Source organism: Mustela nigripes, chromosome 12 (assembly GCF_022355385.1).
Source record: "Mustela nigripes isolate SB6536 chromosome 12, MUSNIG.SB6536, whole genome shotgun sequence".
In the NCBI taxonomy this organism is placed as follows: Eukaryota; Metazoa; Chordata; class Mammalia; order Carnivora; family Mustelidae; genus Mustela; species Mustela nigripes.
Window position 1 is genome coordinate 3547203 of NC_081568.1, and position 25818 is coordinate 3573020.

The window sequence follows — 25818 nt, forward strand, 5'->3', positions numbered from 1 at the left end:
GGGGTGTCCGCTGGTCAGAAGGTATAAGGAGAGGGGTGTCCGCTGGTCAGAAGGTATAAGGAGGGGGTGTCCGCTGGTCAGAAGGTATAAGGAGGGGGTGTCCGCTGGTCAGAAGGTATAAGGAGAGGGGTGTCCGCTGGTCAGAAGGTATAACTGCACTTTCTCTCTTCCTGTTTCCAGTCCGGCATGATAAGAACACAAGAAGCAGATTACTTCCTAAAACCACTTCCTTCTCACCTGGCGGGGCGACTGCAGGACCCTGCCCGGGCTGGGTCCCCCTCCCACATACTGTACAAGAGATCAGCAGACGTGCGGGCTCCGGGGGCTCCCCAGGCCGTCATGACCGAGAGGGATCGGGAGCTGGGGAATCCGGCCCTGCACGGCAGCTCCGACCTCCGGCACCCACCGAAGCAGCATTTCTGCGGAAGGCGCAAGAAATGTACGTAAGAGCGATTCTTGGTGTGCATTTACCCCCGGGACCGTCGTGTCAGCGCGTGGGATGTTTCAGATGCTCTTCGGAGCAGTGTCTCCACAAGGTAGACTTAACAGACCGTCTTTGCTACGTTTGCGTGAGATTCTGTGGTCTGTGTGTTCACTACGCACCGCCTTTCACGGTGGATGGACAGATCATGGTAGGTTTTTTGTTTAAAAGAATCGTTCCCTGGGCAGATGAAATGACATACTGTCCAGAAATGCAGAATCCACTGATTGTCTTCAAAGGAACCTGGCAGGTCTGCTCAGTAATTCTGTCGTTTTGAGGTCTGGATTTATGGAAACCCACATAGTTTTCTGTGAGGTGATTTATCTCCATACATATTTCTATTCTCTGCTTCACCACATCAAAAGGACAGGCTAGGCATGACCTAATTTACCCACAATTTATCACCAGCACTTTGTGGCAGGCTTTGTTGAGCGAACACTCAGGAGGCGACGTGATAGTCCCATTTTACGTGGGAGCCTCTCACCGTTCAGAAATGGGAGTTCAGGCTTTTCTGCAATTTCTCTCATATCCCTCAGCCTCTCCTCCAGCACTGGAAGGGTTAAACTTCCCCTCTGCCCCGTGAGCCCGTCTTCTGGTTGTGTTGGCCGCGGACCCAGCGCCCTGGAGCAGAGGTGGTCGTGCTGCAGGCGGACTGGGGGGATCGCTGCGCGCTCAGCGCGGAGCCGCGAGCGCCGCAGCCGCCAGCACCTGTGTGCACGGACTCGCACACCTGTAAACAGAATCCTGGATCTGCGCTCACGTGAAAAGCTCAGCCCAGATCGACTAAGTCAGGGGCTCAGTCAGCGGCCGGAAGAATGGGGTGGGAACAAAGGGAGGAGACCTGGGGTCCGAGAAAGTCAGGGCGACCGAGGCGGAAGGGCATCCGAAGAGGTGTCAGCCTCGGCTGCCTGGGGCTGCGTGGACGGGAGCAGGAGGGGGGCGGCTGCAGGCACCGGCCAGTCGTAATCAGTGAGAAGGAAAGGGCCACGAAGCGCTTCTCGGAGGACATTAGTGACCCACACGGTGCGGTTTGGTTTGCCAGAGGTTTCCGTCCCTTCCCTGCTGGGCGCACAGCCATCCTGTGCATGCTCGGAGGCCATCAGACTGGCAGAAGTGACAGCTGCTGCTTCCAGGCTGAATCCTGTCATTCCTGAGACCACTGCTCTCTGGGCGAGGACGTTTCCATGTTGTTTATGGGGCTTGGCACTTCCCTGCAGGACGGCCTGCCTTCTGGCTCGTGGGGCTCGCACATACGAGGAACCTTCCCCCTGGAGTCTCTGGTTCAGAAAATGGACATTTTTCGGTGTGTGTTTTGGCACCTGTGTGAAGGGGCCGTTGAAAGCAGAATGATGTGCTTGAAGTCAAGGGTGAAGCTTACCAGACCGCTCCCGGACCGTGCAGTCAGCCGGAGGCCCCATTTCTGACCCTTTCTAGGGAGAGGCTGTGAGCAAGTGACCTTCCCTCCCTGTGGCTCAGTGGCCCCAGCCATACCCGGAGTGGGCATAGAAACAGCTCTGAGCGTGCAGCCGTGTCTGCAGCAGCATCAACATGCTTGGCACAGGATGCACGCTCTGATGACATGGCCAGAGTCATTACTGTCCTCCACAGGGTTCATTCAGGTTTGAGAGCATTTTAGCAAAGAGACAAAATGCACCGGTTGTGAGTACCTGTGAAATGAAATAGCGACTTGGAGCAGCGCGGTCCGTGAATAGAGCTGGTGTCGCTCTGAATTAGTGCCACCCAGATGTGTGGGTGATCTGAAGTCTACTTTGACTTGAAAAGCTTTTCAGAAACACCCCTTAACCCGATTACCTGCGGCTCTGTGTTAACTTTCCAATTATAAATGCCTAAAATGTTTTGTTGTTGTTGTTGTTTTAATATTTTATTTATTTATTTGACAGAGAGGGAGAGAGATCACAAGTAGGCAGAGAGGCAGGCAGAGAGGAGGAAGCAGACTCCCCGCCCAGCAGAGAGCCCCATGCACGGCTCCATCCCAGGACTCTGGGATCATGACCTGAGCTGAAGGCAGAGGCTTAACCCACTGAGCCACCCAGACACCTGCCCAGACAGTTTTTAAGTGGCTGTAAGAGGACAGAGTATGTTTTGTCTTGTGATTAAATGAGGTAAATATTTAGGGCACTTTCTAGGAAACTCAGCCCTGCTGTGAAGTGTCAGAGTTTGTGACCCATTTGAAACACGAGAGACAAACTGGTTATGTGTCCAGACGTGGGAATCAGCTTTAAGAAGAATCAGGCCACTAAAATCGTTCAAATAAGCAAGCGAGGCAAGATGGTGCCACCGTAACTGTTGGTTCTACCACTTGTTTAGTCGCTGTTCCGCAGAGGCCGGGCCCACAGATCCTTATGCTGGTGGTCACTGGGCTTTGTGCTTCTGCGGCTAGAACAGGAGACCCCAGCGGCCCCTCTCCTTGCTATAAACTGGGACAGAACTACACAGAGGGAGACACGGTGATGCCTTCCATCCCGTCGAGGTTCTGCAAGCCTGATTTGCATCTCAGGCTCCACTTTGGTGCGAGTTCTGAATCACAGCGTCTCCAGGGGTCTGTGGTTCACACGTGAACGTTCATTTGGAAAAGCCGATTTCTACATAACGAGTTCCGCTGCTGGTTTGGTGATGACTTTGCTTTCGTTTGTTCTCGGAACACCCGCTGCGCAGACACGCCCAGGCCTCCCAGGGGGGACCTCTTCATCCTGCCGGACGAGTTCGCGCCTCACTGGCGGCACAAGCGCTCACTCCTGAAGTCCCACAGGAACAAAGAGCTGAACGTGGAGACGCTGGTGGTGGTCGACAGGAAGATGACGCAGAACCACGGGCATGAGAACGTCACCACCTACGTGCTGACCATACTCAACATGGTAGGCGAGTCCTTCTGGTAGAAGCCACGTGCGGGATCCCCGGATGGGGTGCGCGCCTTCACGTCACACACGCAGAAGTATCTTATCTGTGGGGCCCCCTTCACTCTTACTGTGCTCCGGCCAAAAGGGCCGCGTTCACAACTTCAGAGAACACCATAAGGAGCGGGGAGCCATCGGCCCGCTCCGTGAACCGGGGGCACGGTTTGGGTGGCTCAGTGTCTCCATTTACGAGAAATCTGTGAGAAGATGCTGAGACGCCTTAGTCACTAAGTCTGCTGATGGCTAGACAGAAATGCCCACCCGTTCAGGAATGCTAAGTTTAAATACTGAATATGCGTTATTTTATCTACAAAGTCAGAAAAGCCTACAACCCTGCAGGCTGCCATCTCGGGTAAAACGTCCCGTGTCCCAGATCGGCAGCCGCTGTGATGAGGAGGCGTGATGAGAAACGTGACCGAGTGACGCGTAGGTAACGGAAGACGAGATCCCAGGTCACATAAGTGTGGTTTGAGAGCTAGTTGGGATGATGATGTTGTGAACGCACTTTGCATTCTACCCCCTGAATGTGGGTGTCGGTGCCGGCGTCCCGTCTGGTCGCCTACGCAGCAATGAGGACTCAGCACTTGCTCCACCCGCCTGTCGCCATGCCTGCGCCTGTCCGTCTAGCAGTGTAAGAAGGCAGCACTGCCGTGTCACGAGAGCAAGGGACCCGCCGTCACCGGCAGGACAATGGGACCCACCGTCACCGGCAGGATGCGGGGACAGGGAAATGGCACCACGTGTGGGGCTGGCCTGACTGCCTGTCTTTTTCAGGTATCGGCTTTGTTCAAGGACGGAACAATAGGAGGAAACATCAACATTGCGATTGTCGGTCTGATCCTGCTGGAGGAAGAACAGGTAATCTGTCTTTGAAACGGACAGCTGATTTTCCCCAGAAAAATACAGGCAAAGTGAGGCTTTTTTTTTTTTTTTTTCCCCTCTCTCTCTCAGTGTGATTGGCTGTAGATTCCTGACTTTTCCCTCCTTGGGAGCAAAATGTGTGTAATATTTTGTGTCTAACGCCATGAGTCTTTTATCCGTTCCTTTAATAATGACTCGAATTGTGTGTGCGTGCAAATGGGCCGAGTGAGGAGGAATTCTCTCTTAGGAGATGTGGGAGAAGACAGAACAGAAGACCTGCCTTAACCACATGGATGGGAGCCTGTTGAAAATAGAGATGCACAGTGTGTCTTCCGCCCCCTCCCCACCATGAGCTTTTAGGCTCCCACGCGGAAAGGAGCCCTTTCTGCTCTTTGCCAGTAGACCGAAACGGTAGTGGGATCCTACTGTGCGGCACTGTTGTTTTCCTCTGTCACTTCCTAACTCCTAAGATGGACCCCACCAACCCCTGCCACCTCCACTCCACTCTCAGTGCGATGTTTTTTTTTTTTTTTTTTTTTTTTTTTTTATTTTTTTTTTTTTTTTTTTTCAGAGAAAAATCACAAGTAGGCAGAGAGGCAGGCAGAGAGAGAGAGAGAAGGAAGCAGGCTCTCCGCTGAGCAGAGAGCCCGATGCGGGACTCGATCCCAGGACCCTGAGATCATGACCCGAGCCGAAGGCAGCGGCTTAACCCACTGAGCCACCCAGGTGCCCCTCAGTGCGATGTTTTGACAGAGATTCTGGAATGGCAAGTCTGTGTCTCTCGTTGCATCCAAACCTCCATCGTGCCAGATCGTGGTCACAGCGGATGCAAACCTCCCCTTGCCTCCATCCCCGCATCCGTGCCTAAATGCACCCGCGTGCGCTCCGTTCACAGGGAGGCTGCAGACGCACATTGTGCAGCACGTGCAACGGGGGCATCTCCACCACGCAGGACTCTGGCTTTTGCTTGTCCCCACACTCATCGCTGGCCCCGCACTGGGGAGAGAGCCGCCCTGCAGGACTCTCGCTTCTGCTTGTCCCCACATTCATCGCTGGCTCCGCCCTGGGGAGAGAGCCGCCCTTGCTCACATCTTAGCCAGGGCCCCCGTTCGCCGTGGTTCTCTTGTTTATAAAACAGAGAGTTTTTTTAAAATGAAACCTGAGATCCCTCAGAAGGTCTAAGATGTGTCCAGATGGGGAGCTTCTGCAGTGTTGGTCTTTTTCTGGGCAGGGTGAGGGCCTGCGGGGGCAAGTCTGTTTCTAGCCCCAGTGGTCCGGAAGATACAGCTCCATTGTCTTTGTGTGAGTGAGCGTCTGGGCAGGGGGTGCCCCAGGGGCAGGGCATCTCAGGTGACAGGTTAATTATTCCTTGTATTAAATCGTTTTCACCTTGGAATTCATCCAAGCTGCAAAGAATAAGCGAGGTTATCTTTTGATCGTACACCTGTGTGAACTTGGATTAATGCGGTGTTCCTGGAAGTCACCTGCTCAGGAATGTGAGACCTGCCCCAGGGTTGAGGCCCGGCATTAGGCTGAGGTGCATCTGACTTTGTGCAGAGACGAAATCAGCCCTGGAGGAGAGAACCTTGCCAGGGAGCCAGAAATGCACATTTCAACCGGACATCTAGTCGTGAGGGCTACACTGAAGTTGTCCTGGAATTGAGCCGTTCAACCTGGCTTTCTCGGACGGAGCCACAGGAAGAAAGAGCAGCAAAGTTCAAATAACTCATTTCAGTGAGCGCTGGGGGGTGTTCCTGACCCCCCACTTCTGAATGCCACAGGCACGTGGGCGGCCGTCACGCTGACATTTTGCTGTTGCTCTGTTAGAACGCGGTATACAGGTATCTGGTGGGATGTGTCCTGCGTAGTTTCCTGCGGGCTCCAGTCTGTTTTCTAGAAAAAGAGCTTCCTCGGCTGACCTGCCCTTCTCATAACCATGTCGCTTCTAGAGGAAAGTGACTTAGTATAACACTGTCATCATAACCATGTCTCTTCTAGAGGAAAGTGACTTAGTATAACACTGTCATGATAAATGGTAAGACTTGTAAATCGGAAATCCCACTTGCCCAGCTTGGTTATGAGATCAACCGTCTGGGTGTGTTTTCATGCACGTGTGGAATCCCATAGCAAGGGTCCTGTTGCCTGACATAAGTTCAGGAAGTGTTTTATACAAAGACCTCGATGGCAGCGCACACAGGCACAAGGACTCAATCTCCTTGGGGCATTGAAAATGCCTTCAGGGTCAGCTGACAGCATCCCAGCTGTCTTCACACAGAAGCACAGAAACGAAAGGAAGTGTCCACCCTGAATCTGCACCAGTTTTTTATAAGACACTCTCCTTTGGATTTTAGTCCGTGAAATGGGTAGCTCCGCTTGTAGACCATTGGGACCCCTCTGTGTAGTGGAGATCGGACTTGCTGACGTGTCTTCTCTGTTGTCACGGCGCTGTTGGTCTGTCTTGCACAGCCGGGGCTCGTGATAAGCCATCACGCCGACCACACCTTAAGCAGCTTCTGCCAGTGGCAGTCTGGGTTGATGGGCAGAGACGGCACACGCCACGACCATGCTATCTTGCTGACGGGCCTGGACATATGTTCCTGGAAGAATGAGCCATGTGACACCTTGGGTAAGACCCTCCCTCGGAGTTTCGAGGACGGTGTTTGGGCTGTGCACCCTCGGGGACCCAGGATGTTGAGAAACTGCCCCCCAGGGCAGATCCATGGTGGTGGACGCTGCTGGACAGGGCTGCCAGCAGAGATGGGCTTCCCTGGACGGACTTAGGCCAAGCGTAGACGTGTGTGTTTATTCACCCAAAGTGACAACTTCCCGAGGAGCAGTCCCTCGTTCAAGACGCACATTTAAGAGCTCCCGTCTCTTCCACTTTAAGGGTTGCTGTCTCTTCTCTCTGTTCCCCTCCCCTGTGTGAGAAGCCAGTGAACAGATTCAAGGGTGTCCCCTTCTGTGGCAGAAGCAGTATGTCTGTGAATATTTGCAGAGATGTTAAAGCAGAATCACATCCCTCATTTCCCTTTGCTGTATAAATACTGCGATCTTAGCAATTTTTAAAAGATTCTTATTTATTTAAGAGGGCGTAAGTGAAGAGGCAGAGAGAGAGGGAGAAGCAGGCTCCCCATGGAGCAGGGGGCCCAACTCAGAGATCGATCCCAGGACCAATCGAGGACCCCGGAATCAAGACCTAAGCTGAAGGCAGATACTTAACTGACTGAGCCACCCAGGTGCCCCAATCCTAGCAAGTTTTTAACATATTTATGAGGCTGGATCTATCTTGAAGGCAGTACTCTGGTATTTTTTTCCAAATCGTGTAAAGCACAGTATGCCATAGCAGGGCTCTCTTGGACATTTTTCCTGACTCTGCATTTCTTTCTGGGATCTTAGTCAGACAGCTGAGTCGAATAGAGGTTAATCGTAGCTGCTTGTTCCTGGAAAGTCCTGCTTCCAAGGCGGTCCTGGCCAGCCTCTGAGACCTAGACTCCGGGGGGCTTCCCAGCACCCTGCCTGGTGTACTGGCTCATTGTGCCTATGCTGTTTGCTTATACAGATAATGGGGCTTCCACAGGACGTCTCCTTCCCTTCTGGGAGTCTAGAGTTTGGGTCCACACTAGGCAGGGCTGCTAAGGGATTAGCTCTGGATAAAACTCCTAGGTCCTGAGTGTCTGAGGTTCCTCCTTTGTGGGCCCACTGGGAGAGAGTTCTAGAAACTCCTGCATGGTTTCCTCCAGATCTCTCCCTGTGCATGTGTTCCTGTTGCTGATTTTGACCTCCTCTGTATGTGTATGGAACTATACCGGGGAGTATAACAAAGGCTAAGTCCCATGAATCCGTCTGGTGAACCCTTGGACTGGGCTGGCCTCGGGGACCTTCCTGATGCACACATTCACTGCAGTACTCTCTTATTCAGACTTCTGAGAACACATATTTTTATATCAAAAGGTAGAGAATCTTTTCCATGCACAGGGAATTCCCTTTTCTACTCTGCCCCGATCATAAATGCAACATGAATGCCACACGGAGCCATGAGTCGTTTTCCAGGTGGAGAGCAGATCCCCTCCACGAACCTTGCAAAGAGCCTTTATGTGCTTGTCCAAGAGTTTCCCGTTCAGATTCCCCCCGTGGAGATGAGAAACACACTTCTCCGGAGGACAGAGGATAAAGATGCTTGTGTAGTACACCTTTTTTCTCTATTTTATCACAACAACACTGCTCTATAATCGTTTGATCTCTGCACCCCGTAGGATTTGCGCCCATAAGTGGAATGTGCAGTAAATACCGCAGCTGCACAGTTAATGAAGATACGGGTCTTGGACTGGCCTTCACCATCGCCCACGAGTCTGGACACAAGTGAGTGCATTCCGTGGAAGGGTGGATCCTGGGGTGCTCTCCCTGCTGGGCGAGTCCCACAGAGACACTGATTCATTAGGTCAGGTCTGTAAGGGGCATCACGTGTGTCCAAGGAGAACGTCACGGACAAGGAGAATGTCTCCGACAAGGAGGGGGTGGGTCCCTTAGGCTCTTCTTATGGTTTTTCTTTGTTCATTTTTATTTTTTTAAGCAGGCTCCACGCCCAGCATGGAACCCAACATGGGGCTTGAACTCACAACCCTGAGATCAAGAGTCAGATGCTTAACCTACTGAGCCACACAGGCTTCCCTTCTTACATTTTTATTTTAGCGCCGAGCCGTGCACAGTCTAAAGCCGCGGTGGTTTCCGCATCTACGCTGTCCTTCCCCTGCTCGTCCTTCCGTCCCGGCGCGGGCGTGACTGTGATTGCACGGTTGTCTCAGCCTCCGCTCCTATATCCTGTTCTGAACGTGGGTCCTGTGCGCCGATCTCGCTCCGAGTTTAGTTCCACCGGGGATGAGAGAGAGAAGGCCTTCTCTTGTCCACTAGTTACTCTGGAGTGTGACCTTCTTGTATCACTTTTATAATTTGTAGATGCCTTTTGATTGGTGTGTCAAGCTGTTCGGGGAGTGCAGATTAGACTAGGGGTGGGAGCTGGTAGGAGCTGGTCTGCGGCCCACGTGTCCAGGCGTCCAGCATAACAGGGCAGCATCAGGGTAGGTGGTAAGCCTGGGGTTGGCACAGACAGACGTCCGTGCTGGATGGGCAGCCCTCAGCCGGCGGCTGGTCTCTGGTGGCGTCTTTTTACATGAAAGTTTTCCATTTGTTCCTGTAGAATGAACACCGTCTATCAATTACTTACTGGCGTTATCAGTCTTAAATAAGGTTTCCTGGGCTAATCATTCTATAAGCTGCCTTAGGTCGAGTCTTTTCCTTGCTGTGCCTGCCTGCTGGCTTCCTGGACTCGGCTGGGTCAGCAGGAGCTGGAGCAGTGGGAGTGAAGCTGTCTTCCTGCTACACAGCACCTTGGACTGGGGTTTCTCCCAGGAAATGCACAACCGGGAATTACCATTTTTCTAGGGTTTTTGTTTTGTTTTGTTTCGGTTTTGTTTTTGTTTTTGTTTTTGTTTTTGTTTTTGTTTTACTTTCACCCTGAATTTACTTGAAAATCACAAAACCTGCAAAACGCAGTGTTTGCCATTCCTGTTTTGTAGAGCTGACCTCTCCATCTCTTGGTAGAAATGGAATGAGGCCGTGTGTGCTCTCGTCCTGTTCAGAGCATCTGTGTGTGTGTGCATGCATGTGCGTGTGTCCCCACATGTCTGAGTGTGTGTTGTGTACGTGCACCTGCCTGTAGCACAGCCCTGTGAGGCCCTGCAGACTTGGCTGTATGAACTGATGACCTGACAATGAAGCTTATACTCAGCTTCTGACCTCATCATCGTTATAGGTAATGATTGACTCTCTCGGTGCCCAGAACATTGGCCCTACCTTTCATGAAACTTCCAGCTAAATCATAATTGTATTTCTAATAGGCTGGCACAGCTGAAACTTCAAAAACTCTCATTATGTTAACGACATGAGGCTCTGGCTGTCCCTTGACCCATACCTGAATTTAATTAAACAATCCAGGTAAGAAATGTTTAAGGCACCGAGGACTGAGCAGCTCAGTATTAAGAAAACAGATGATGGTGGGGACTGGCGGTGTGCACAGCTGCAGCCAGCTGGTCTACCCAGAGTAAAACCAGACACATCAGACACAGGTTGTCAGTGTCAGCGGGGATCAGTGCCTCCTTTTAGTTTGTCCTAGGAGTCCATTAAAATTCCCTTTCATCACCAGGGCTGGGTCTAGATGGAAAGAGCATTTTTCCAAAGAAGATAAAACTGTTCTTCTAAGTGGGACCATGGATGGGAGGAAGGAAATGGGCCGTCGGCTTGGATGAAGGGGCGTCCCTCTCCTCATGGACTTCATCTGGAGAAGATTACCAGCTCCTTCTTGAGCACCCAGCGGGAACAGGACATTATGCAATGGTCAGGAACTGGGAGCTCTGAACACGCCCCGTCACGGGTGAGGTCACTTCCTGTCCTGTTGAGGAAACAGGACGTACGCGGGGGCAATAGGCCAGTGAGTTGCATGAGTCCAGCGGCAAACTGAGTGACCGTAGCACTTACCAGTAGTAGTAACGGCGGTCGTCATAGATCACCTGTGGTTTGTCAAATGCTTTGCAGGATTTGCGGGGCGATTCACACGCACCTCCAGCCGGGGAGACCTCAGGGGACACCCCCTCCCCGCTCCCCCAGGCTGGAGGGTAGACGGTGCTGAGTGTTCGGCGAGTGTGAACGAATGGAACGGACAGAGTGAGTCAGGGACAAGCCGGTGGATGAGCCAAGAGTGTTTCAAGTGAGTCGTTTGCTGTGGCAACTACATCAGATGGGGAAAGCGTGTAAGGTTTAGGGACTGAACCCCATGGATTTTTCATTGAATTGAAAATGAACACACTTCTTCGGTTCATTGATTTATTAACTGTGACTTCTTGGAGGAGAGCTGTCCTTGTGCATGGATCAGACGTCGTAACGTCAACTGCGTGCCTGGCCATGAAACCCAGGCGGGGCCAATTTCTCGAGTTCTGCAAATTAAGAATCGGAAAGTAATCCCACATCTGTTAGGACTTTGTGAAACATCCTGTTTTAGGGGTCCGTTTTCCTTTCTCAGGTTTGTTTACGTTCAGAGGATATCTCTGAGGTCAGAGGTACGCTTTTCCCCAGGCCTTGCAGCCAGAGCTTTTCTGACCTTCACCTCCGAGAGCATCTTCCTGAACGTGCGGCCAGTTTCTCCTACTGAATCGAGTTACTTCGCATCAGGACATCTGTGGTTTCTGTGTAGAAATCAGACCTGTGCACAGAAGTCGCTAAGAACAGGGGTTTGGATTTGTGTCAGAGAGGGAGGGAGCGGGGACTACGTAATGTGAGGATGTGTGTTGCCCTGTAGGACGTGGGATCCAGTCGGGCTTGTTCCTAAGTCAGTGGTGTAGGGTAACCTTCCTAGTTGTATTCAATCACTTGGTGTGGGACGTGTGGTTTGCTAGAGGCAGGTCTGGAGAACTGACGCAGATATCCTGAGCGCTGAACTACAGGTTTTGGGGAGTCTGTCCCCTGAAAGGCATGAATCCATTTGAAAAATTCCCATGTACTAAGGAAGTCATGCCATTTGGGCAGTAGGACCATAGGCCTGGGGTCCCAGATCCATGTGGTTCTCCCGCAGCCTGGCAGCCATCTGCCTGTGTTGACTTTTCTTCTCTTACCTAAGTTCCCATCTGCCAAACCAAGGGAGCCTGAGACCCTCGGTGTGAGTGTGCAGGGACAATGGAAGGTGCACAAGCTGAGCTGAGGTTGCCGGCGTACGACACAGGATTACATGCGGAACTTGCATTATCATTTCAGACCATCAAGACAGTATTAAAGCGTATTTGCTGTGCTTAGAAGTACTCGTGACCCATCGTTCTGCCACTTGTCTTCTCCCACACGTATCGACCCGTTCACTGGGCACAGTTTCCATTCTGCCAGCAGAGCATTGTGCAGGGCTCTATGAAGGGTTCTATGAAGAGACTAGGGATTCACCCCTCCAAGAGCATTCACGGAAGGACAAGATAGAGAGCGTGTGCACCAATCAGGCTGTGTGGGCTGTGGGCATTGCAAGGGACTTTACACAGAGGTCCCAGAAAATCTCAGAAGAAACAGAAGTGACATGCTAATACATTTAGCTTCAGCGGGCTTGGCTGGTGAGCTTAGAGGCCCTTCCGAGCGTTTGATGGTGAGGTGTAAATCTCCCTGGGATGCGGCTGTGCACTGATACCAACCTGAGCCCTGCAGTGGGGTCAGGGAGGCACCGTGATGCTGGGGTCTTGTGCAAAATCAAGGCAGCAGCCCCTTTAGAGATCCTCTGGCCAGGGATCGTCAGACTGCCCTCTGGGGAACCCTAGCAGGTTGGAGGCTCATTTCTTTCCAATCTTATTTATTGTTCCGCCTAAGAGTTTTTGTTTCTGTATCCAAAAAGCACTTGAAACCTATTGACCTTCATTTGAACATGTGTACATGTGCGTGCACACACGCATGATACGTATACAAGTAATATCTAGGTAGTGAGTCATTGGAGCAAGACCGTTTGAATCAGGAAATGGATAGAAATTCTGAATTTTCCTTTGTGATATGCGTGGTGTCAGGTCTTTTGTGCGATTTTAGAGTAAGGTTTTACTACCCCATTATACAGGTAAGGAAACTGAGGCCTGGTGACTCAATCCAACAGCTTGTGAAAGAGGCAAGACCCCGCTGAAGGCCCTCTTCAGCCTCCACTCTTCTGGTTGATTGGCCTGCACCAGCCCCTGAGACCCAGCTGATGCAGTGTCCACACCAGCTTTCTCCCTCTCGAGGGGGCCGCATTGTGCTCCTTGGAAAGTCCACATCAGAGGCCGACACCTCAGCCCTCCTTTGGCACCGTCATGGAGCCAAGGATGGGATGTAGCTCTCCAGATGACCCTGGCCCGTGGTTGCTCCGAAGGGTTTCTTGTTTCCTTAACTACTGCTGTCTGCATGGTCTGAAGTAGTCGGTACGACCTCCAACAAGGCGTGGCCACCCATCGTTCCGGGTGCATCGTTAGTCATGGCAGAATGCGTGCCGATGGAGTTGAGTCCCTCAGAACGTGCTGGAGAGGTGCTGGAAGCATCGCACGCTGAACATAATTCTCAAGTCTGGTTTAATCTGAAATTATGCCTCCATTTGGGTATTTGGGTGGGTGTTCTCGTTGGAAGGTTGGACTTTGTTTATTCAACTGACGTCACTGAAGAACCTGTTAGGGCTTGTGAGCCCCTGGCCTGGGGCTGAGCATGGACAGGAAAGGTCTCTGTCCTTTAGAAACTTAAAAGCCAGTAGGGAGGAAAGAAAACAGTATATTTACTGTTTCAGCCTATGGGATGACCGAAACTTTGAATAGAACATTCTGGCTCACGGAAACAAAGAACACTCCTGGTATCGTGCAGCTTGGGTAGTAACTATATTTCTTGGTTTTGCCGACCAACCTTATCTTCAAAATGAGCTCTGTCTGTCCTTCCCTGACTTTGTTAATGTTGCACTCAAATGTGACCGCTGTGGGGTACTTCCATGCTAACGTCTGGCATCCATCACAGCACAATGTATATGGGCATCACACTACTTGGAAAGACAGCTCACTGCCATGTGGTCATGACAAGATTTGGGCAGGTATCAGGATCACCTTACTGTGTTAGAATGCACCCAGATACTAGAGCTTAACTCCCAAGCTACTAAATATAAAAACCTATAAGATGGGCTTTAGGGAAGCACACCGTGTGGTGTGTTTCTCAGTTATTCGGACACAGAGCAGAGTTTGAGAATCAATTCTAGAAAGAATCATGGAAGACACCTTAGATGAAAAAGTTTAAGCCCCGGAACTGGGCTATCATGGCTTTCATGTCTTTAGAAATGTAGGATGAGTGGTAGCACATTTGCTGGGGCACCTACTGAACCACAGTGTGCGTGTTGTCTGCAGAGTCCAGGGCCAGGCGGGGGACTGTACTTTGGTTGTTCGTTTTCCCAACTTTCTCCCCAAGGCAGCCACCCATATGAGATTACAGTCTAAATCTTTTCATGGCCATGACACATTTCCTCTGCTATATGCTTACCCCAGCCTTGATTGATTGCTTTTAATAGAACTTCAGAGTTTGGGTGGAGACCGAAATGAGTCCATCTGCGTCACCCTTGGTACCAAGCAGGAATTTTGCAGAAATTCAACAGTGTTTGCGTGCCAGATTTCCCTGGATACGTCCTCCAGTGGTGCTGGTGTTACGCTCTTGCCCGGGTCCCGCCTGGACTCCGATGTCGGAGTGTCAGGTCACAGCTCTGACTCTGAGAAAGTGGTCACGGCTCTCTCCAGCCCTCAGTCATGCTGTCGTGATATTCTCCCTGCCTTATCAGCTTTTAGGGAGGCTTAAGTTAGAAAATACAGATAATGTGTTTAATAGCCTGTTTGAACACTAGTGGGTGCCTACAAGTGTGAGTTGGTATTTTTACTGATACTATTAGATCTCCATAAGCTAGCCGGTGCGGTGGGGAAAATGGGTGTTCAGCCTCAGCAGCAAGTACAGATTCCCTGGCCCATGGTTGGAGCTCCCTTCCCCAGTGTTCGGAGCCTTCTGTCCCTGCTGCCCTGCCTTGTCTCATGGGATTCTTGGTGGCAGATCGTTCCCAGACCCAATAACTCTCCTGCTTTTCTTTGCTTGGCCCCTGGCCCTCCCCTTTGCTCTGCACCCACTCATATGGAGCCCCATTATCTAAGAATTCACCCTGTGTGATTGGGCAGGTACCAGATACTAGTGGCCAACAACAGCTCGACTCTCTAAGAATATGTTTGCCCTCATGGGAAGTCTTCAGGGTCACAGAGAACTCCCAGACCCCCAGGCATTCTTCCCAATCCATTCATTGCATTCTTCAGGGGTAGATGAAGATGGCGGTGTGAGATGCTCCTACAGCCGAAGCTCTGGGCAGTCAAGAAGAAGCAGCTGACTTGGCGGAGAGATGTAGCAACTCAGTTTGTGGCATGCTTACAGGTGTAGGGCTAGCGTTTTCTCTAGTGATGGTGACGGGGTTACCAGTTGGAACATCTGTAACGGACACTAGTAAGTACCTCAAGAGCCACTGCGGCTTGAGATGGCCGCCTTTGCTCAGCTAGGGCTGGAACCCAGAGTGGTCTGGTTTGGAGGCAGAAGGAACAGTTGTAGCTTCCAACGCTTCTTGCAGTTAAAGGGAGCGAGGGGCTTCATGGAGCTTCTTCCTCCAAAGGGGCATAGGGAGTGTGGTCAAACACTATGCATCTGGGACAGCCCTGAGCAGTGCAGGCCTGGCAGGGGGTGGGGCAGCCCTTGGTGAGGCTGGGGACAGAGAGTCAGCCCCACAGGGAGCTGTAACAGGTAGTCTGTTCTCCAGCCGTGGGAGGCATCAGACGCACCTGAGGAGCCTGTGTTTATGTTTCTGACAAACACCTGGAAATTCTGAAAATCCCTGGTGAGCAGAGAAGGGTGTAGAGACACGAGAGCAGACGAATACCGGTCGGCATCATCAGTCAAGATCAAGAGACCTGCCCTCCACGCCCCGCTTGAAATGTCTTTCTGTAATTAAAACATGAGCCCTTAGCAGACATTTGGATGCACGCTCCAAGTGACCGAATGGTCATTCTTCAGGAAAGCTCTGTGAACGTGTGGCTCTGCTCCACAGCCTGGCTGGGCAGACGTCTTCCTTCTGTCTGACTGGCATGCAGACTTGGAGAAGTTCACATACTGACACCTGTTGGCTGGGGTCTCCTAGGCCATTGATACTGTTCTTGGTTTTGAAAGACCCATTTCTCTCTCGTGCAGCTTTGGTATGGTCCATGATGGAGAAGGGAACGTGTGCAAAAAGTCTGAGGGCAACATCATGTCCCCCACGTTGGCAGGACGCAATGGGGTCTTCTCCTGGTCACCCTGCAGCCGCCAGTACCTGCAGAAATTCTTAAGGTATGAACTCCCGGACCTGGATGTGTGTCTCTGAATGTCTCTGCTGCTCCCTGCCTGGGCGGCCTGATTCTGTCCAAGCAGCCCTGGCTTGGCTGTGACTTCCCAACATGGTTCCCATTTGAAGGTGTCTTGAGACGTTTCCTTGGCCAAGAAGTTTGCCAAACACTTCCTTAGGGCACCAAGTCCTGCAGGCTGAATCCGACATTGTCTGACCTTTAGACTCAAAGGAAACCCAAGATACAGCCCAAATCAAAGTATCTGTCACTAACATTTAGTTGTTTTAAATTCTCACTTTTGTGACTAAACGTTTTTTATTCTTGAGTAGGAAGACCTACCGTGCACACAGTTGGGAAGCACATGTAACTCGGGGATTTTTTCTTTTCTTTTCCACAAAGTGCATTTCTTACTAGGAGGGGAAACTTTAGCCTGGTTTATTTTTTAAATTTTCATTATAGCACTAATTTATTTAGGATCTGGGACACTGTGGAGAGATAGGGTTTGACCCCCTGAAAAATCAGACAGTGGATTTTGAACTTTTTAGAGAAAGAAGGGACTTTACAAAGTGGCCTTAGTTCTATTAGGAAGGCGGACTGTCCCCCAAGTCTCAAGGATGCTGGGTTTGGAGTCTGGTTTCAGCTGCCGACCCTAACCTATTTCTGGCAGGTATCGCGCCCCCCCCGTAGGTCAGCAAGCCTGATGCGTGTGGTCACACAGAGCCCCAGTCCTTCCGCCCTGCAGCCGCTTCCTCTTGTAGGAGCTGGTCGTGCAGAGCAGCCCACGGGTCCCAGGCGAGGAGAGGGCCGGGGAGGGCATGCAGGGCAGGACCGTGTTCCTGGCAACAAGGACTCCGCTGGCAGCCCACGCGCCAGGGCTGGGTCAGGAACGTCGTCTACCGTGTGCTCTGAAGGAAAAGGACATGTGGGGCGAAGAGAGGCCCGTGTGTCCCCGTGTGCAGCCCCTGGCTGCCACAGGGGAAGTCATGGGCACGCGGGTCCCCCGAATCGGAGAGTGCAGGCTAGGCTTCCAGGAGCCTGGCTCTAGCCTCTCCCCACTGGTCCCAAGAAGCCTGGACGCAAACAGCCCAGGAAAAGCAGTTCTGCTGAAATCAGAGCTTGTAATTTTGTTTTTCCCTTAGCAAACTGACTTGCTCTGAATATGAAAAAGATGAGAAACAGCATTTGTTTAGTAAGTAGCTTTAACTCTGTGAAGGTGACTTCTCTCTGAGATGCAGCACCGGTGGCTGGGCACGGCCGACCCCGTGGGTGCGCAGCCGACACCGTGGGTGCGCGGCCGACTCCATGGGTGCGCGGCCGACCCCGTGGGTGCGCGCCCGCCGGAGCCCCCACGTTCCTCCTCTTCGCTCCCGAGTGGCTCTCCTGGGCCCCCGCCGTGGCTCCTGTGACGCACTGTGCCCTATCAAGGACACACCCCTTTCCACTTTTGTCCCTTTGGGAACATTCTGGATTCCCCAGCCCTGAAAAGGAGAACTGCTTTCGCTCAAAAGGGAGGACACCCATCTCGGTGACGCGCTGTACGCGCTCTCTGGCCTGACAGACACGCTGCCTCTCCGTAATCCACTGATCCTTGCCAAGGAGGTACAAAGCATGTGCTTCCTTCTTCCCAAAACGTGTCCGTGCTGGCATGAAACGGGCCGCCATGGCTCATTCTCCATGCAGTGCACTCACGTTTCTGGGGTTCATCAAGGGAAGCATGAGAGGTAGCACTGTTGTGTCAGTGACACATTCTTGGACAAGCTGACACACCAAACCACCTGACTTTAAGAGTTTGGAGAGATTATGACAAGAAAACGAAAAATAATTAGGGGCGCCCGGGTGGCTCATTTGGTTATGGGTGGGACTCTTGATTGTGCCCTGTTCTTGCTCTCAGGATCCCGAGACCGAGCCCCCAGCTGGGCTCTGCGCTGGGCGGGGAGCCTGCTTGGGATTCTGTCTCTCCCTCTGCCCTGTCCCCCTGTGAAAGGACCAGCTGCTCTCCCTCTTTAAAAACAAAACAAAACAAAACACAACAGCTAGAATTGACAGTGGGATGAAGATGAAAACCAAATGAAAATAGAAAATGAAGAACAAGGAAAAAACATACAAGTGTATCAGTCTTAGAGTACAGGCTTTGGCTGTGATATTGAAGCTTGAATTTGGGCAAGGGTCTTTCTAGAAAGAAAGCAAGAAAGGAGATCAAATCCATTTATCTTAACATTTCCAATATTTCAAGGAAAGTGAGGCTTTTGCCAGCATAGAATTATTGAAAACCAATGAAACTGAATCTTTTTATATCTAAACAGAACTACAGGGGTGCCTGGGTGGTTTCAGTGGGTTGGTCATCCGCCTTCAGCTCTGGTCATGACCCCAGGGTCCTGGAACTGAGTCCCGAGTCAGGCTCCCTGCTCAGCGGAGAGCCTGCTTCCCCCTCACTCATGCGCTTTCTCCCTCTCTCTCAAATAAATAAATAAAATCTTTTAGAAAGGAAACAGAACTGTAGGTTCATCCAAGAGCATGCACTGATAGACACATTTCTCTATATTCTGTATGCATCCTGTATTTTTACAGAACGCTCTGCTGTCTGTCTGCTACATGAAACATGCCCTACATGTCTGTAACCAATTACGCGTCATACAGCGAGTGCTTATGAGTATTGATAGACACAGAAGTAAAAACATGGGTAGAAAGTACCTCCAGTCTGTATCCTAGTTATCTGTGTCACGCTAACCATGTCTCCTGATGACTCCCCTGCCCCCTGCCACCCTCCTCTGGCCCCCACGCGAGCGTGAGTCCACCCCAGGCCGGTCCCAGACACCAGGAGCACATGCTTGTCCGCTTGTCTCCTGCTTTTGCCACAGAAGATGCCGGCAACTGTACAGGGAGCATGGGTGGAGGTGTAGCACAAGGCCTGGGACTCACGCTGGCCCCACTGGTGCTGGCGGAGGGAAAACAGATTGGCAGCCCCCACGGACCACCAGCTTAGCAGCCAGAGATCTGCCGTCCAAGCCAGGCACCCCTCAAAATTTTTACTGCTTTTTCATCTTCATGGTTTTTGTGAAGAGAAACACTTTCAACTTTTTTGAAATGGGCCCAGACGATGTGGAGAGCAGGGGACGCAGCGCGCGGGTGTACAGTGCGGAGCAGCGCGCGGGTGCACAGTGTGGGTCAGCGCGCGAGTGCACAGTGCGGGTCAGCGCGGGGGTGTACAGTGCGGATCAGCATCATGAGAGTTCAGATCGTTTCTCAGCTGCCAAGGACTATAGGAGAACTTGTGGAAAGAAAATAGTTATGTGCTTAGAGAGCACTTGTTTTGATGACATTAGATATGGGCTGTGAGCTCCGAATCAGACCAGGGCCCTAAGAGGGTTTGCCAAGAGTGTGGTTCAGAGATGTATTTGCTCTGGGATCCCGGGACGGTTCAATGTCGGCTCAAGTGCGCTCATTTGTTTTTGTGTCAGTCAGTGAGACCCTTGTGTGGCCATTCAGTCATAAATTTTTATTTTCAAGAACTTTGATAATTTTGCTGGACCACATGGCTATAAGCAGAAATGCAAGATTATCCATGCTCACAAATTTGTTCCCTTGAAATATTAAATTTTCCAGGAGAGCCTCCTGCTGTCAAAGTCACTCAAGCTTTTGTTCCCTTGGGATGACCAGTCACGAATCAGCCATGTCTGTGCTGTGTCAGCAGGGACATCTCCTCGGTTTAATGAGCTGGAGACTGTCTTCTTGGACATGTTTGCCGACTTCCCGAGCTCCACATAGCCACAATCCCATTATGTCCTCCACCAATCAGGCTGCTCTTTGGACGCGATCCCAACAATGAGTCAGGCTAAGTGGCCAACCTCTAAAGATGACCCCACTTTCCTTTATGAGCAGCCTTGCCTTTGGTACGTGGAAAAAATGTATTTACAGAAGGAGCTCAGTTGGTCTGAAGTTGTCAGCCCAACACTTGTCCATAGCTGGTAGTCAAGGACAGACCGTGTTCGGAGTAAATTCATGATTCGAGTCAGTGAGGCCATGTGTCATTTCCGAGGACCTGACACAGACCTCATCCTGTTTACTCATGCTGTGTCCCGGAGGCCTAGGACTAGGGAAAGTTTAGCTCATTATTTTAATTTAATGACAACAGGGACTCATCCTCAATTCACTTTTTAAAAATTTGAATCACAGTATTCACAGTCCAGTGAGGGTGCCTTCCTTCTGACCCCATGAATCTGTGTCAGTCCATGAGAAAAGGGACCATCGCTGGAGACCAGGAGTTTGAGGGGCGCCTGGATCACCTGCCCCAGCCCATAGCATCTCCGTGAATGAGAAAATCTGACCTGACCTGAGAGCCCGTGAAGCATGTTTTGGGGTGTAAAGGGAAGAACACATTTCATTTCATTCATACACACATACGCACACACACACACACGCACACGCACACACACACGCACACACACGACACACACACATGACACACACACATGCACACACATGACACACACACGCACACAAACACACACACACACACACGCACTGAATATTACTCATTCATGTGAAAGAAGGAAATCCTGCCATTTTTGGTAGTGTGGATGGACCTTGAGGGCGTGATGCTAAGTGAGGTCAGTCAGACAAAGACAAACTGTGCGTTTCCACTTATATGTGGAATCTGAATCAAGCTCATAGCAACAAAGAGTAGTAGGTGCCACGGTGGGGCATGGGGTGCCGGTGAAGCCGGTCACACGTACAGTCACACGTACAGTCCTGCCGTTCTCAGTTGAGCGGCTCCTGGGGGCTCCCCCGTACAGCACGGTGACTGCGAACAGAGCTGTATTCTGTGTTTGAAAGTTGCTAGGAGAGTAGATCTTACAAGATCTCTTGGAGCACCCGGTGGTTCAGTCCCTTAAGCTTCTGACTCTTGATCTCAGCTCAGGTCTTGATGTCAGCGCTGTGAGTTTGAGCCTCACACTGGGCTCCTTAAAAAAAAAAAAAAAAAAAAATGTTCTCACGACACAATGTTCACAGACCTAAGGATCTGAGGTGACGGATAGGAAAACTACGTTTATAAAAAGCTACGGAGCAGTGAACAGCCCAGAACCTGTGCTCCCACTCATCAGCATCTCCCTCCTCCCCAGAGATGACCTTGCTCTTGACCTAGGGCACCACAGACTAGTTTTGCCTGTTTCTGAACTTTCTATGACCAGAATCATGAGTTACACACTACTCTGTGTCTGTGCTCTTCGGCTAAGTATCACGATGATGGGATGCCTCCTTGTTGCTGCGTACAAATATAACATCATTTACTTATTTTTAATTGCGTGAATATGCTACAGCTCATGAGTCCATTCTGCTGGTGATAGGCATTTGAGATTCCAATTTGGGGCTATTTAAGAAATGTCTGCATATTGTTTTGGTCTCTGATCATCTGTAGGACTGGAACTCTAGGGTCATGGTTATGTAGTCTGCAGCATCAGGAGACACCCCAGACAACTCCCTGAGTGGCTGCGCGAAGTCACATGCCCACCGTTACGAGTGCTCCCCACTGCTCTGAACCCTCGCCAACACTTGGTCCTGTCAGTCTTCTCCATTTTAGCCATCTCACTGGTGGGTAGTAGCATACCAAGGTGGCCATTAAAGAGAACGAATGTCCTTTTACATGTTAATGGTCACTGGAATAATCTTGAGTGAAGTTTTTTTTTTTTTTAATCTCCTGTGAATTTTTCAGAATCAGGCTTTTTAATTATTTTTTCTTGTCTCTTGACAAGAAAAAATATGTATTCTGAATACTTTGTCCCATATGGAAAATACATATTATGCAAGTATCTTCTGTCACTCTATGGCTTGGTGTCTCCATTTCTAAAGGTGTCTTTGGGTAAGAGAACTTCCCCTTTTTGTAATGGAGTCCAAATTAATCCATATTTTTGGCTTTAGGGTTAGTACTTTTTGTGGGCTGTTGATTAAAAAAAAAAAATCTCCGCTTACCCCAGAGTCACAGATACATTCTTCCATGTAATCTCCTATGAGCGTTATCACTTGGCTTCCCACATGCAGGCCACCTGGCTTTCGTCTGGGGCATGCCACACAATCCAAACATGCTTCGCCCCTGTGGATGCTAGTGGATTCTTTGTCCAGTGGCTTTTCCTTTCTCTATCCACACCATGGGGTTTTCTCACACCTGCCCCATTGGTGCTGCGCCTGGCCGTGAGCCCGCTCGGGCAGTGGGGGGAGGAGCAGACATACCCAAGCAGGAACCTAACCTGGAGCACCGGGCTGAGACCCACATGGGGAGTTGCTGCCCTTCAAAGGTGACGCCCGATGGGGCCGACCCGCTCATCCCAGCAGCAGGTGTGCTCCTGCATCTCCTGGTGGGCTCCCAGCTTCTTCCAGGTTCCCAGTCTGTGCAGGGCATTTTTCTTGGCTGGATGAAAACCTTGTCCTCGTGCCTGTGCTTCTACATTTACACAAACTATAAAAATTCCTGAACCTGTGAACCTGTTTTAGTTTTCAGTCTCTTGCTGGGGCCAGTCAGTTTGGCTGACTTTTCCTGGTTTCCTGTCCAGAGGATGGGGATCAGTGCTATCCTGACGTAGCCTTGGGGACATAATGGGGAACACCGAACTCCTATGAAGACATCATTTGCGATCCATCAGAGAAAGGTCCGATGGAATTCCAAAATTGCTAGATCGTGTCTTGACATGCTAATTATGCTTTTCATCATTTTTTTCCTTACTTAAAAATATTCCTTTGCAGTATGATCACAGTGGCCGTGACAGACAGGTCATCTGTTGGACATCCACAGTGACCCAGTTCCTGCTCTTCACACTTCCCCATCAGTTGATTTAATCTCTACTTCTCAGTGTGCTCTGAAAAGCTTCTGACCTCCTTTTACATAGAACTGATGTCCCATCTACTGTAGCCGGGGCCACTCTTGTGTTTCGTGGGTGACTGTGAATCGAAGTCATGCCTGAGTGGACCCAAAGGCAGTGGAATCTGAGATGGGATGGTGCAGACTGAGGCCAGAGTGTTGCCAGTCAAGGTGGGCAGCCCCACAGAGAAAAGTGCAGGGGTCCGCGGCAGGTCTGCGGTCACTCACTGTTTTGCAAATGCAAAGGAGATTTTTCTGGCTTATTGAAATCTGCAAGCAAGATTTAGTTGCTATGTGCAAATGCTGTTTGCCCTCCCTGTGAATGCAAAATTTATAACTCTGCCTGTCCCTGCTGGGGAAGGGAATGCCTTATTTGTGGAAGGAAGGCATCATTATGTGGTCTTTAGTCATCATCGAGTGAACTTAAGCAGAGTTAATCTCCTTCTTGACTTGGGAACCTCGTCAGAAATTAGCCTGTGTGGAGTGTTGCTGGTGGGAACTGTTGCTGTGCTCCAGGGGAACCTCTGGAGGCTGTGAGCTGGTGTGCAGGTGGCCCCTGGCCCCGGGAAGGAACGTGGGGGCGGGGAGAGGGGAGAAGGACAGAGGAGGAAAAGAAAGAAAGAAAACCTCTGTCTTTGAGATAGGTGGGTTGGGCTAGTCTCACACCGTTCCCACTTCCAACCTCTGATTGTCCGTGGCAAGGAATGGACCCAAAGTTGGCGGCCGGTGCTTCTCACGCTGAACGTCTGCTGAGCTAGTCCGTCTCCCTTTTCCCCACGATAAGCTTGAGGAATCTCGTGAAGAACAAATCACCTTCCTGGAAAAGGTGAAATGCATTGAGCAGTCTCGGGAAATGCGGCCCCGGTATTTAAATAGAGTGGGGGTAGATGTCCTGTGGGACCCTGGGGGAAGAAGGCCCCCTCCTCTCTGTGCGGGGAGTGTTGTCAGGTTGCAGAACAGCCTGGCCTCGCGGACGTGCGTCTCTGGTAAGCCTCGCAGAGTCACCAGCAGCCCTGTGTCCTGTGCATTTCAGCACCGCCCAAGCGCTGTGCCTCGCCGATGAGCCGAAGCCGGTAAAGGAGTACCAGTACCCCGAGAAGTTGCCGGGAGAGTTATACGACGCCAACACTCAGTGCAAGTGGCAGTTTGGAGAGAAAGCCAAGCTCTGCATGCTGGATTTTAAAAAGGCAAGTGATTATTGGCAAGTGCTCGGTGCAGTATGATTCACAAAACCGTTTTATGCAGTGTGACGGACATTGATGTATTCTGCGTTTATTGGGTACCTACCAAATGTCAAATCCTGTGAGCTAGGGCTGGTCTTAGATAACAGGAAACACATGTTCTCCTGGCAAAGAGGATGCTGGTGGTTACTGGTGCGGGTATCGGTTTTCGTTGGAGAACTGACTTGGCCTGTTAGGTCGCTCTTGCTTTCTGATTTATCACGTGGGACCTCAGCAATAACCTCTTGGTGTAAGTTGGCAAATTAATGCTCTGCATTTTTTTCAAATGCTGTTAAGAAAACAGCACCGCCCTGCTTTACCTACTTCAGATAGAAGCAGAATTTACTGTGGAGAACAGTCTGTCTAGAGAACCATGCTTGTTAAATTTTTCAAAAACAGGGCTTCTAGAGAAGTTTCTCATAGAAGGTGTCATCTCTGCCGCTGAGTCCAGGGACATGACTGATATAAATTCTGTGTGTGACACAGAGACACGCACCCATGCCAGAAGGGCTGGCCGGGATCTGGGAGCTTGCCGGACTGAACCCCAAAGAAAGCTAACCATCAATTAAATAAAAGTAGCTATTTCTGAGATTTCTTTTATTCTAGTTTGCAATGAAATCAAGAGGAAAGTAGACAAAAATATGATCCTCGGGAAACCTCCAACATTTCATAATGTACAAGGAATATTCCCAATTTAAATCTGATGAGATAATCTATTTTCTTCTAAACTCAAGATTTCCCCCTAAGGCCAATCACCACCATGTTCCAGGACAGGATCCTTATCTCCTGAGCTGGGTAATGTCAGCTTGGAGCAGGAGCAGTAAAATCAGCGTGTATTCCTAATGTTTCCTCTTCCATGGGAAATCCCTAGGTAGTTCTTGAATGTTACTCTTCTATCTGTTAAGGACAGGGAACATAGGACTAATTTTTTTTCCCAAAGATGGGCTTTCCTACAGCATACCTCTGGTTTCACGTTATTTTGCTCTGTGACTGTGGACCGTATCACCCATGGTACCCTGGCACCATTTGGAAAAAATAGGAAGGAAGAGGCTAAACGAAGTACCTCTTTTGTAACTGAGGAAATATTTGCATGCAGTGAAATGGATTCATTTTAGGGGTACAGCTGGAACTTTAACAACTGTGTTTACCCATGTAAGCAGTATGCTGACCAAGACAGTCCTCACTTCCATAAAGCCAAAAAGTTCCCTTATGCCTCTTCCATTCAGTGCCTTCCCCACCCCGGTAAGGGACCATCGTTCTGATTTCGGTCACTGTCGATACAGGTTGCTTATTCTGGATCTTCATAAATGCCGAGTGAAATATTTGTAATGACAAGGATGGAGCTAGAGGGGACAATGTGAAGTGAGTCAGAGAAGTACAAATACCATATAATTTCGTTCATATGTGAAATTTGAGGGAAAAAAGCAAGTAAAGGAAAAAGAAACAAAGCAAGAAACAGACTTTTCACTATAGAGAACAACCAAGGTTACTGGAGGGGACGAGGGTGGGGGAATTGTGGGGACAGGATGGCGATTAAGGGCGCACTTACCGTGACGAACACAGAGTCACATGCGGA

At 50.5% G+C, this 25818-nt stretch overlaps 1 protein-coding gene across 7 annotated transcripts in view; it reads left to right on the forward strand.

The window, feature by feature from the left end:
- Window positions 1–25818, forward strand: part of ADAMTS16 (ADAM metallopeptidase with thrombospondin type 1 motif 16) — a 148379-nt gene that overhangs the window by 40433 nt on the left and 82128 nt on the right. For 6 of the 7 annotated variants that reach the window (XM_059416848.1, XM_059416846.1, XM_059416842.1 and 3 more), the window contains exons 4-10: window positions 181–439; window positions 3158–3357; window positions 4171–4254; window positions 6724–6883; window positions 8511–8616; window positions 16039–16176; window positions 24056–24209. In XM_059416848.1, the coding sequence (XP_059272831.1) occupies window positions 181–439; window positions 3158–3357; window positions 4171–4254; window positions 6724–6883; window positions 8511–8616; window positions 16039–16176; window positions 24056–24209 (1101 nt within the window). The remainder of the gene's footprint in view (window positions 1–180; window positions 440–3157; window positions 3358–4170; window positions 4255–6723; window positions 6884–8510; window positions 8617–16038; window positions 16177–24055; window positions 24210–25818) is intronic. The other variant, XM_059416847.1, reaches the window with a different exon arrangement.